Source organism: Monodon monoceros, unplaced genomic scaffold (assembly GCF_005190385.1).
Source record: "Monodon monoceros isolate NGI ecotype Baffin Bay Population unplaced genomic scaffold, NGI_Narwhal_1 Super_Scaffold_4, whole genome shotgun sequence".
NCBI classification, from domain to species: domain Eukaryota; kingdom Metazoa; phylum Chordata; class Mammalia; order Artiodactyla; family Monodontidae; genus Monodon; species Monodon monoceros.
In genome coordinates, this window is record NW_021703781.1 from 21,115,049 (window position 1) to 21,128,303 (window position 13,255).

At 52.1% G+C, this 13,255-nt stretch overlaps 1 protein-coding gene across 8 annotated transcripts in view; it reads left to right on the plus strand.

Annotated features, from left to right (window-relative positions):
* The window catches only part of ADAMTS14 (ADAM metallopeptidase with thrombospondin type 1 motif 14), a 92,122-nt gene that overhangs the window by 18,205 nt on the left and 60,662 nt on the right, over positions 1-13,255 (plus strand). For all 8 annotated transcript variants that reach the window (XR_003797058.1, XM_029245610.1, XM_029245612.1 and 5 more), the window contains exon 3: positions 6,867-7,023. Coding sequence is in view for 7 of the 8 variants with exons in the window: in XM_029245610.1 (XP_029101443.1) it covers positions 6,867-7,023 (157 nt within the window). In the remaining variant the exon portion in view is untranslated. The remainder of the gene's footprint in view (positions 1-6,866; positions 7,024-13,255) is intronic.

Below are 13,255 nucleotides of genomic sequence, written 5' to 3' on the forward strand. Positions count from 1 at the left end.
GAGACTGTTGTACAGTCTTACATGGAATTTCGGGAGGGGTCAGAGCTGAGGATGTAATTTTGGAGTTACCTGCAAATACATAATCCCCATAGGATCAGGAGAAATCCCCAGGGAGCATGTGTGTGTGGCTGGAGGAGCTGCGTGAGACCAGGACAAAGAAGTGATTTCTGGCTCTGGCCACGTGAGGTCACAGGTGACTGTGATGAGAGCAGTTTCCAGGAAGTGGTGGTTCTAGAAGCCCCTGTGGTGTGGATAGAGGCGAGGCATGGAGGTGCAGGCGGTGAGTGTGGACAACTCTTTCTGCTGTGGAGGGAAGCAGAGACCCTGGCAGTAGCTGGACAGGGCTGGGAGGGAATTTCACAGATGGGAGATCCTCAAGTGCACTTATCAATACATGTCAACGAGACTGAATCAGGAGAGAGGGAGGGCCTGGTGATGCCAGAAAGAGGGATGCTAATTGCAGGAGTTAAGTCTTGAGGCGGTGAGAAGGGGGTGGTTCTGAGCACAGGGCACGGCTATGGGAGCTCATGTGGTGGTGGGAGAGCCCTGCCTGACGGTGTCTGTTTTCTCCTTGAAAACAGGAGAGGGTGGGGGCGGGACCAGTGTTAGATGTCCAAGCCAATGGGAAAACGGGAACACAGGTGTAACAGGGAAGTGCTGCAGAGTCCCCTGCCTGCATCGTGCTCACATGAGAGCTCTGGACACTGATTCCAAGGGAGACCAGTGGGCACCGTGTGCGTTTTCTCCATCAGTGTGCAGACGTGGAGTGGGTGGCGGCTTGGGTTGAACCAGGGCAGAGGCTTCTCTGGGAGAGCAGGATGGAGGGAAAGGCAGGAGAGAGTTATGGGTGTTTGCACAAGAACTATTATGTGTCTGGATCGAGAAGTCCAAGGCGGTGAGAGGAGAAATGAGGACTTGGAGGGGGGATTGACAGTGGTGGAGTGGTGGGGCCATGTGTTGGAGGTCTTGATGAAGTTTAATTGTAGCTGGAGCCAGCGTGCTAGAGTTAGGTGAGCAGGATGGTGCGGGGAGAGAAGGAGACACCCGCAGTCAAGGTTTCTGAGGTTGTAGCAGGTGATGTGATCTCGGAGGCAGCCTGGCTGGCAGTGGCTGGGGATAGAAGTAGGTGGCTCTGTTGGGGGCGAGCCTAGTGGAAGCCACTTCTGATTCTCATGCCATTCCCAGGGTGTGCATCACCCAGCCTCCACTTGCTGGGTTTACTTTTGTTTCCTCCAGTGGAACAGTTTCAATCTGAATTTGCTGGAAGCCTAGAACCTGAGACAGCACAGCTGGCAGTCAAACCCTCGTAATGGAATTTCCAGAACAAGTTCGGGCCCGAGAATGCACTCTTCTTGGGAGGTGGCAGGATGGTAGGGTTGGGGGTGGCCTGCTCTGCTTCTTTCCCTGCTGGGGAGGCCCCACATAGGCCGGCCTTGGAAGGAGAAGGAAGGGGACACCTGGCCCACACCTCAGCTGGCTCCACTGCAGCCGCCATCTCGAAATGGGCCCTCCTTCTGGGCATTTGACAAAGGTTGGCCAATCTGAGGGGGCAGCAAGGGGGCTCGGGATTCCCCTTTCCCAGACCCGGGCTGGGTCCTTGCTCGTTGTCTCTGCACCTGACTCAGCACAGATGGACCCCTGTCCTTGTCCAAGTCTGGACTTGTGCACTGTCCAAGGTGTCCTTTGGGATCTCGATCTCTGGCCTCCCTGGAGATCTGTTTGTTGGCTCGTTTTACCTGTGCCTCCCAGTTTACGTGCAAGTACATGCAGTTTTAGAATAAACATGTTTATATATACACATTCCCACATACATACGAATTTCAAAATAGTATGACTTCAGTTATCTGCTGAAATATTTGGGACCTCACCCTGATGATAGACAGCTGCCGGTAACCAACTGAGCTCTTCAGTTATGACCCACGGCGGGACACAGGTGATTTCTAAGGCAGCAAGTCACCTACGCTGTCGTCACCCGTCTCCTTCAGGTGCTCTGGAATTACACTCTGGGTTTGGGGTTTTTTCCTGAGGGGAAGCTGGACTGGAAGACCTTAGCTAGCACGGCCTGAGGGCCTCTGGATGAAGACGCAGAAGAAGCTGTCACCTTTGCAACCAGAACAGTGTCACAGCTGTGTTGGAAAATTCAAACAGGCCCCTCCCTCAGCCACACACCTTCCAGGAAAGAGTCCTCAGGAGCAGCCGTATTAAAGGGTGTAGAGCAGGGCTGAGGGGGCCAGGCTTGCCCTCTGGTGGGTTTCCATTTGGAGAAATTGCCCGAAGGCCTATATAGTATGTGGCTCAATTGGATATAAACAGGTATTTGTTGTCATTTTTATTGCACGAAGGATCTTTCTGGAATATCTTTCCTACTTATCTACTGTTTCCAGAAGAATAAGTTATGGGTGAAAACAGATACAGCTGACATTTATTTTCCATTCCACCAGAACTTAGTTTCTTCCCCTTTCTTGATTTCTTATACAGAAATTTGATTTGATTTTAGTGCTTAAAATTAGCCACCACTTGTCGGAAATATAAACATCTCATAAATTGAGAGACGGGAGTAATTTGGTGAGGAGGCAGAGAGCCAGAAGGTTCCCGTTGCCAGGCTGTCTGCCCTGAGCGGTGCCTGGTTTCCTGGCCAGGGCAGCGCTGGAGGGGAGCGCGGGCCAAACTTCTCCTGGTGCAGACGGGGAAACGGAGGGCCGCGGGGAGGAACTGGCCCAGGCCGCCTCCTGATCTGGTGGCCGGGCCTGCCTTGCCATCCCTTCTCCAGGAGGAGGGTCTCGGAGGCCAAGAGGGAGCCCAGACGTGGCCCAGAACTGCCAAGGCCTGGACATGATGTCCTAAATAGATGAGGGTGATCACTAGGGAGGTTCTGATCTGGATGTCAGTGAGGGGGTGGGGTGGAGGTGGGGCTGGTGGGATCTGCAGTTACAAAGAGGTTTGAAACTTATTTCCTAGCCCTTGCATATGACAGGGCTTGGGTCTTTGCCCTAAACAGTTCACTGGGTGGAAAAATAGGGGTTCCTTTAACTCTTCCCTGGGGAGAGGGCTGAGGGTATGGGGGCTAGTCCAGTCCCAGGAATCCCAGGGCTTCCATGGCTGGTAGAGGAGAGCTGGTGTGTGCGTGGAGGGTGGTCACCAGGCGGCGGGAGGGGTCTGCTCCCCCTAAGGCTGTGTGCTGAAGTTTCTCCTCATCCTCACGTCAGTGGTGGGAGGTGGACTGGCTTCCATCGAATGTTTTCGTCCAGAGGTGGGAAATGAATATCCTGCTTGCTCTGCAAGGCCAGACCAGAGGCCCAGGGACTTGCAGTCGGGACTACGAAAGAATGCTCCAAGTGGGCCCTCAGGGCAGGAGCAGGGCCCCAGCGGCCTGAGGTAATAGAGCTTAGGTCAAACAGCCACACAGAGCTGGGCTGTTGTTCTAGTGCTGTCCCTTACTTGCTGGGTGACTCTGGGCAAGTTACTTAACCATTCTGAACCTCTGTTTCCTCATCCATGAGATGAGTCTAATTTTTTTTTTTTTTTTTTTTTTTTTTTTTTGCGGTACGCGGGCCTCTCACTGTTGTGGCCTCTCCCGTTGCGGAGCACAGGCTCCGGACGCGCAGGCCCAGCGGCCATGGCTCACGGGCCCAGCCGCTCCGCAGCATGTGGGATCTTCCCAGACCGGGGCACGAACCCGTGTCCCCTGCATCGGCAGGCGGACTCTCAACCACTGCGCCACCAGGGAAGCCCGAGATGAGTCTAATATTAGTGCCTATCTCATAGGGTTGTCGTAAAGATGAATTAAGATGTGTAAATATAAGTGGCAGGTACTGTTATTAATAGCAGTGGCAATAAGACTGTTCATAAAGGGCAGAATGTAGAGAAGTGTGTTTCAACTCAGTAAGCCATTACGAGTGTCCCCACACAGAATAGGTTATATCTTGAGAGGGGGAGCTCCCTGTCACTGGAGGCATCCAAGCAAATGTCAGAGGTCCCCTGACTGGGGATGTTGTCAGGGTATTGAAGCCTCAGACTGGGGCAGGCATGGCCATCTTGAAAGGGAGGGGTGGGCTGGAAGGTAATACTTTGCAGCCCAGCCCTATGCTGTGCGCATCATTCTGGAACCTGCGTCCCTCATATGAGGCACTGAGGTCTGGCGGCCACAGGGACCCAGTGGGTGATGTGGCAGGGAATGCCAGATTCTGAAGAATCCTCCTGTGTAGTGGGTTAACCAAGTCCCAGAACGGGGGAGGCTGTGATCAAGCGACCCAGTGTCGGGGGTGGGGGGCGGGGGGCGGTAGCTGGATGGAGTCTCCTGCCCCCTGGTCTGGAGAATTCTTCTCTGCCGGGCTGTTTGCAGAGCTGCTGTGATGGGCAGAGAGAAACAGAGCAACTACAGCCCTCAGTGAGCCTTGGTTTGTGTGAGTTTGGCCTGGATGAAGCACAGGTTGTCTGACTTGTGCTGTGAGGGTCTCTTGCTTTGCTTGGTCCAGGGGGGTTTTGGTGGGGTGGCAACAGTGCCCTTGGGTATCAGACGGGGGTACAGAAGTTGGGATGGGATGGATGGGCGTGGGGCTTGGCAGAGAGTCTCTCTTGGCAGCCGAGCTGCAGTAGCTTTGGGTGGAATGCCCTGGGCCCTCCCATCCTGCAGCCCTGTGTACCCTGGAAGACGGCTTCCTTCGGCGGGCTCTGCGGGTCCACAGTGGCAGAAGCCCTTTGACTTGGGCCTCTCACTTATGCAGGTAAGAGGCCCATCACTTATGCAGGTTTGGCTCAGTCTCTCCCCACGAGCCTGAATGCCTCCCCAGCCCCACACTGCCCTTCCTGCTTCCACACCTGTGCCTGGGTCCCCTACCTGCTGTGCCCTTTCCAGCTCACGTAGGTTTCTTTTGCTACCCTGTCAGTTTCTCCCTTCTTCCGATGCACTGATTACCCTGCCGCTGGCCGTGGAGGTCGAGCGGAGACTGCCAGTCCCGGGGTGATCATGTGACTCGGGCTGGACCAACCACAGTCTCCCTTGGGCTGTTCCAGATGAAACTATGCAAGGAAAGCCTGCTTGTCTGTGGTGTCAGAGCAGAGCTGTGCCCCTAAGAACATAGCCTTGTCCGGGAGAATGAAGATGATGCAGAGCGGCCCGTGAGGAGGGTGGAGAGGGAGCCGTGGGCACTGGGCCCCTCACTTCCAGTGCCTGCACCTGCCATGGTTTGTCCAGGGGCCAACACACTCCCCTTTGGTCCAAGGGGGTTCAAGTTGAATTTTTGCCCCTTACAACCGAGAGCCTGATGGATACCTGTCCCTCAGGTATATCCGCCAGTGCGCAAAGCCCAACAATTTGGATACCCTCTGCTCCTCTGTGGGCCCCTCCATCCAGACAATGAGCAACTCACAGCCGAAGGCTGGGCCTTACTTATCTGTTTCTCCCTGCCGTGGGCACATGGCAGGTGCAAAAGTAAAAAAAAGGGAAAGCGCTTTAAATGAAAGGACGTGTGCTTAATATAGAGTTTGACGTTGTCATTTTAGTAAGCAGACCAGAACTTTTGCAGACAATTGAGTGTCACCTGTTCAAATGGTTACCTTGGGAAGCCCCAAACGTATTCGGGTAAGGCTGGCTATTTTCCCTAGAACGTTTTTTGGCCTCCTGATTGGAGCAGAAGGCCATCCTGGATTTGATCCAACATGGTGTTTGCAGTTTGATGGAGAGACATAGCAGGAAGGGACAGGAAGAAGATGGGCTGCTGCTGGGAGTTCGCTGTTGTGTGCTCAGGAAGCCTTGAAGGGGGTTCCCTAAGAAGCCAGCTCAGAACAGGCTGAGGTGGGACAGTGGGTGGAATTTTGTTGCGCACGGTAGCGGCTGCTTTACAAAGAGGCAGCTCCTATGCAAAGGGGAAGGTGTCTAAAAATGGCTCCTCCACTCCGTGCTGTGTGTTCACAGCTGCGTTCCCAGTGTCTGGCGCAGGGCTGGTGTGTCGTAGGCACTCCATAGGTATTTGTCGAATGAGTGAGGGAATTCAACAAGTATATATTTTTATAGGATTGCCTCCTATTTTCCAGGCACCATGATGGGTGTCTCTTACTGCTTTATAGAGCTGATGTGTGGGTGGTAGGTAGGGGACCTGTACCACGTCTGTTCACACACACCCAGTTATATGTTTCATTGGCCCCTGTGAATATTGCCTTCATTGGGACCTAATAACATGTTGGCTGGGCTTGGCCAAGGTTATATTTTTATGTTTTCATTTCCAAGGCCAGCACTTGATTTTTGTTTTTTTAAGGGCCTGTTTTGATGCAGGCGATAAATTAGAGTAAAAACAGAGCGCACACTCCTGGGGCACAGTCCTGGCTCGTTTATCGTCAGCAGACACGAGCTGCCCTCCCTGGTGTGTATGCGCACATCCTTTAAATCTGAAATAACAGCGCTTTGTACTGGAGTTGGGGTCCAGTGCCCACCTTAGGTAGGGATAATTAACCTTTACTAATAGGACTTTCCCTTCTTGTCTGTTTGTAGATACAGGCAAATCCGCAGGATAGTGATAGCACTTTGGGGTGCTTTGGTGTGTGTACCTAGTCCCTGTGACAGTGACCTGCCATTTTAAGCACTCGAACCCTTTGTTTAAATGAAACGTTACGTGGAATCCCGTGAGTGTACAACACAGTGGAAGTGGATCTGCTCTGCTTGCAATGGGCATGGGAGCCCGTGCTTGGCCCCCTGACACCCCCTCGCATGTCCCTGCTGGCATCCCAGGGCCCCCCAAGCCCCTAGAGGAAGAGTCTGTACTCATTTAGTCACACTCGTTTGTAGTCGCACACGCTCACCCGTTCTGCCGTGTGTTCACATCTCTTCTCTCTCCCCCTCTTTCCTTCTGCTCGCTGTGCCCCTGGTTCAGGCGGGCCTCATCCGCACAGACAGCACTGACTACTTCATTGAGCCCCTGGAGCGGGGGCAGCAGGAGACGGAGGCCAGCGGGAGGATGCACGTGGTGTACCGCCGGGAAGTCGTCCAGCAGGCGTGGACAGAGCCTCTTGGGGACCTTCACAATGAAGGTAGGCTGTGGGTGGGGCCCCCATCTCTACCTCCGTCCTCACCTCGGGGGTGTTTTTAGGTAACTTCTGGCCTGAACGTCTCAACTCCTGGCCTCAGTCTTCTCAGCTGTGTAATGGGACTGGGCCATGTAGACCTATTGCACCAGCAAAGAAATGCCACTGGGCTTTAGGGGCTACCATAACAGGCTGGAGTTGGGGGCCAGAAGGGTACTTGAGTCCCCTGAACTGTAGTCCTTGGGACTCCAGTGTCTCTGAGGGGCTCAGTGCTGCTTTGCAAGGCTGTTTCTCTGCCAAGGCAGAAGGTGGAATGGCTGCAGTTAGCTCTTCCCCCCGCTGAAAATCATCTCAGCCCCTGGGAACCACGGGAAGGAGGTTCTTAGGGCACTTGTAGGGAGACTGCCTGGGGTCAGACCACCAGGGTCAGCTCTGTGTCCAACAGACCATTTAAAAATCCTACTTCCACCACTGTCTACTGTGTGACCCCAACAAGTTACTTAACATCCCTGAGCCTCTTCTTCTAATCTGTAAAGTGGGGGTGATCATTGTTACCTCTAAGGCTGTGTGTATTATAGTGTGTATAGAAATACCCGCATGGAGCTTAGCACATAGTAGGTGTTTGATGAATGGTTGCTCTTATCACGGTCTTGTTATTAAGGTAACTGCCGCCATGTTAGGGTGAGAGCCCTGCGAGGGGCGTCTCTGCACCCCAGTGGCCAGCACCAGAGCCTGCACCCCGGCCTGCACGCCTACTCAAGATGCGTGGTTAAGTGAATGAAGGAGCGGATGCGACCTGTGCTGGCCCTGGGCCCGTGCCAACTTCATAGTCGGACTGAGCTTTGTCTCGAAGTCCCTTTGGCCACTAAGACATGAGACCCTGGGTGGAATCTGGCCATGAGTGACCACACCCTCCTGCCTGGGCCCTGGCAGGGTTGGGCCCAGTGTGAAGGCATGCCTGGAAACCAGTTGTCCCCACATATAATGCCTCCTCTGAAGCCCCAGCTGCTCCCCCCCCTGTTGCTCATAGTGATGCTGCACTTACGTTGCGATGGTGGAGGCCTGGCGGCGGTGGGGTGGGGGGGAGCTGAGGGACTGGGCGGAGCCTCCGGGGGGCTGGGGAGGGTTTCAGGAGCAGGTGGTGACCATTCCCACCACCATGGCTGGGAGGAATGACAAGTCTCCCTCAGGCTCCAATTTTATCTGAGGCCAGTTCTGAATCAAAAGACCATAAATCCTCCCTTATGGGGAGAGACCTTGGGGAAGTCCTACTCCAGGACTGTGAGCCTGGAACCGACCACACAGCCCACCACCACGGTCATTGGCTGGGAGGCCGAGACCGCTGAGCTCAGGGTGGGGGTCAGGCCCCGAATGCTGCTTTGACTCCCTTTCATCAGGCTGCCCGGCTGAACCTCCTGTGGGCCTGTGGGTGGTGTCATGCCCTTGGCCCATGTGGGTCCTTCCTTAGAAAGACAAGGGTGATAGGGGACTTTCTTGAAAACCTGTGACTCACTCACTGTTAATTTAAGGCCAGCATTGCATCTGAGCCCAGTTTGTGAAGTGTTTCTGGATGCGGCTGTCTCCATTTAACATCTCGGTTAAGATGAGAGGTTTGACCTTGGAGGCTGTGCCCTGGACGTTCCTACGCTCCTAATGCTGTCCTTTCCTCAGTCCTGCTCTGTAGCCGCCTTCCCACCGTCCAGGTCCCTGCGACCTGGATGCCAACAGGACATATGTGCCTGTTGCCAGAGTTCTGGCTCCTCGGCTGGGGGCCGGGGCTGCCAGATGCCAGGGCAGCTCGTCCCCTGGCCAGGCTGGGGCTTAAGGCTGTTGCTGCTTTTTTTAATCGAGAGAAAATCCATTTTAACATATACAATTCAGTTTGGGTTTTTGTTGTTGTTGTTGTTTTTTGTTTTTCTTTTTTTTTAACATCTTTATTGGGGTATAATTGCTTTACAATGGTGTGTTAGTTTCTGCTTTATAACAAAGTGAATCAGTTATACATATACATATGTTCCCATATGTCTTCCCTCTTGCATCTCCCTCCCTCCCACCCTCCCTATCCCACCCCTCCAGGCGGTCACAAAGCACCGAGCTGATCTCCCTGTGCCATGCGGCTGCTTCCCACTAGCTGTCTACCTTACCACGTTTGTTAGTGTGTATATGTCCATGCCTCTCTCGCCCTGTCACAGCTCACCCTTCCCCCTCCCCATATCCTCAAGTCCATTCTCCAGTAGGTCTGCGTCTTTATTCCTGTCTTACCCCTAGGTTCTTCATGACATTTTTTTTTCTTAAATTCCATATATATGTGTTAGCATACGGTATTTGTCTTTTTCTTTCTGACTTACTTCACTCTGTATGACAGACTCTAGGTCTATCCACCTCATTACAAATAGCTCAATTTCATTTCTTTTTATGGCTGAGTAATATTCCATTGTATATATGTGCCACATCTTCTTTATCCATTCATCTGATGATGGGCACTTAGGTTGCTTCCATGTCCTGTCTATTGTAAATAGAGCTGCAATGAACATTTTGGTACGTGACTCTTTTTGAATTGTGGTTTTCTCAGGGTATATGCCCAGTAGTGGGATTGCTGGGTCATATGGTAATTCTATTTGTAGTTTTTTAAGGAACCTCCATACTGTTCTCCATAGTGGCTCTATCAATTTACATTCCCACCAAGAGTGCAAGAGTGTTCGCTTTTCTCCACACCCTCTCCAGCATTTATTGTTTCTAGATTTTTTGATGATAGCCATTCTGACCGGTGTGAGATGATATCTCATTGTAGTTTTGATTTGCATTTCTCTAATGATTAATGATGTTGAACATTCTTTCATGTGTTTGTTGGCAGTCTGTATATATCTCTTCACAATTTTGTGGGACCATCACCATTATCTAATTCTAGAACACTTCCATCACTCCCATAAAAAACCTGATACCCATGAATTAGCTGTCACTCCCCTTTTCCTCTCCTCAACCCCCTGGCAACCACCAATCGATCTTCTCTCTCTAGAGATTTGTCTCTTCTGGACATCCCCTATATGTGGAATCATACAGTCTGTGGCCTTTGTGACTGGCCTTCTTTCACTTAGCATGTAGGGTTCATCCGTGCTGGAGCATGTATCAGTACTTTACTCCTTTTTATGGCAGGGTAATAGTCCATCCTGTGGAGAGACCACATTTTGTTTATCTGTTCTTCTGTTGGTGGACATTTGGGTTGTTTCCATTTTTTGGCTATTATGATAATGCTGCTATGAACATTCTTGTACAAGGTTTTGTGTGAACATATGTTTTCAATTCTTTTGCATATATACCTAAGAGTGGATTGCTAGGTCCTATGACTACACTGTGTTTAACTTTTGGGGGAACTGCCAAACTGGTTTTCAAAGCAGCTGCACCATTTTCCATTCTCATGGGGCTTCTTGGGTGGGCTCAGTGAAAGTTCCCAGTGACCTGCTGCCCTCACCTCTCCTCGCTTTGAGGATTCCCTATATCTGGCCCATAAAAGAGGGCGTGACTGGAACATCTCCAAGGTCTATAGCTGATGTCAGCAGGCCCTCCCCAATGCCCGTTACTGTTTTTGTTGAGAGAGAAACCTGGGTGCCGGTTAGGGTGTGATAATGGGGAGTGGCAGGTTTGGGTTTACATTCTGGCCTTTTGCCATGAACTTGCTGTATGACCTGAGATGAGTCAGGCAACCTCTCTGAGCTTCCCTTTGACAGGCCTGGCAGGGAGAGCTGTGAGGGGTCAAGTTCCCCATTTCACTTGCACTGCTGCAACCTCCGGGCACTGCTCATGTGCTGGAAGTGGCTGTTATGATTGTATTTACTCTGTGGATAGAGCCCTTGCCCCTCCTTCTCCCCTCCTGGGGGTCTTCTCCCCTCCCAGGAATTTGTCTCTGGGCTGCTGCACTCACTGTTGGACTCACTGTTGGACAGCAGGGCCACCAGGAGCTCTGGTGCAGTGTCACCTGCAGAGACAGAGGCATTGGCCTCAGGGGCAGGGAGGGTGGACACCAGCCTGAGCCCTGCTCATCAGGCTGTGCATTGCATTGTTCAGAGGGCCGGCTGCCCATTTCTGGTTTCTCCACTAGGCCAGTGTCCATACATTTTCCCAACTCTTTTTTTTTTTTCATTAAATTTATTTATTTATTTATTTTTGGCTGTGTTTGGGTCTTTGTTGCTGCGCGCAGGCTTTCTCTAGTTGCAGCGAGCAGGGGCTACTCTTCGTTGCGGTGTGCGGGCTTCTCATTGCGGTGGCTTCTCTTGTTGCGGAGCACGGGCTCTAGGCATGTGGGCTTCAGTAGTTGTGACACACGGGCTTAGTTTCTCTGTGGCACGTGGGATCTTCCCGGGCCAGGGCTCGAACCCATGCCCCCTGCATTGGCAGGCGGATTCTTAACCACTGCGCCACCAGGGAAGCCCGGCATGCGGACTCTTAGTTGTGGCATGCCTGTAGGATCTAGTTCCCCAACCAGGGATTGAACCCGGGCCCCCTGTACTGGGAGCGCAGAGTCTTACCCACTGGACCACCAGGGAAGTCCCCATTTTCCCAACTCTTAAATCTAGTGCTTTCCTTCCTTTGCACGATAGCACTACTAACCAAAGGGAAAACAGAAACAGTGACATGGAGCCCTGTGGTTCCCTGTTGCCCTGTGATCCGATTTCAGTCCCTGAAGTACCCGTGTGCATGGAGGCTTAGAGGCAGAACTCGGGTGTCCGTTGATTCATTCCTGAGGGTCACCCACACTGTGGGCGGGGTCTCCTTATACTCACATTAGATGCTGCAGGCGCAGCTCCCCCTGCTCGGGGCCCTGTGTTCCCCGCACTCCAGCAGGTTGTCTCCTGCTCTCCGCCAGCCAGTTCCGATACGCCCTTCTCCAGAAGCCTTCCCCAGCTCCCCAGTCCCGGTGTGGGTCTCGGTGTGGAAGCCTGCCCTAGTCAGTCCTACTATAGCCCTTGACGTTACTCTATTGATACCATCTGGTGTCTTATCTGTCACCTGCACTAGGCAGGGGGACTCAAGGACAGGGCCCTACCTTCATCACCCACCCACCCTCAACCCTTCTAGGAAGTGTGGGGACCCTCCTGCAGCCACACCTCTGGATACATGCTGGGATTGTAGTGGTGGCATCTTTACAGCCTCAGCCCCTGGCCCAGTCTTGGGGGTGGGGGGGTTCTCAAATAACAGTGGGTAAATGAATAGTCTTAGAAATCAGTGCACAAGTATCAGAGCTTCAGGGTAGGATGGCAGGAAAGTCATTAAGTTCAGTTGAAGTTTTCTTGAGGGACCCCAGCTTCCTGTCCTGCTTTCATAGCTTTCCCTATGGTGTCCTCATGCACCCTCACTCCACTGCCCCAACAGATGTTGCTCCATTCCTTATTCAGGCTATGGTGTAAATGACTGATAACTGCCTGAGGTGTTACCTTTCTAGGTAGCAGTATGTTTCAAAGCAAGGCCTTTGGATTCGGACAGACATGGACACACTACTTTGAACCTTAGCTTGTTTGCCTGTATAATGGAGTCGATAACCTGACAGAGTTGTTGTAAGGGCTGGATTGGATTGGATTAGATTAAGGGTCAGAAACTAAGGTCCATGGGCCAAATGTGGCCTACCACTTGTTTTTGTAAATAAAGTTTTATTGGGACCTAGATAGACTCATTTGTTTACATATTGTCTGTAGCTGCTTTTATGCTCCAACTGTCGAATTGAAGAGCTGAGACAGAGACCGGAAGGCCCACAAAACCTAAAATATTTAGTATCTGATCCTTTACAGAAAAAGTTCGACAACTTCTAGATAACATCATACAAGTTAATAAATGCTGGTTAAAGAAGTAAATATTTTGCTTTCATCCAAAAGGCCAAAGCTGTGATGGTGAAATTTGGAGTTGCTGGCGGTGATTGGGAGGGATTTGAGGGGCACAGGGCATGCTCCAGGGGTCCCTAAAATGCCCCGCATAGGCCACGGTAACATCACAATTTTTTTCCTTTATTAAGATGTTTACACCCAGTGCCACCTTTGATTTTTACAGCAAGCTTGTGGGGCAAGAGATCAAGGATTATCCCTCCCCATGTCACAGCGGGGGAGGGAAGCCTGGAGCAGCAGTGGGGCTTGGGCTAGGATGCACAGGGAGATGGGACCGAGTAGGAACTGGAACCCGGGCCAGTTCTCGCCTCTCTGCTCTTCATTGCCTCAGAGACTCGCCGTGTCCTCGTGCCAGGGAAAGGGCTCAT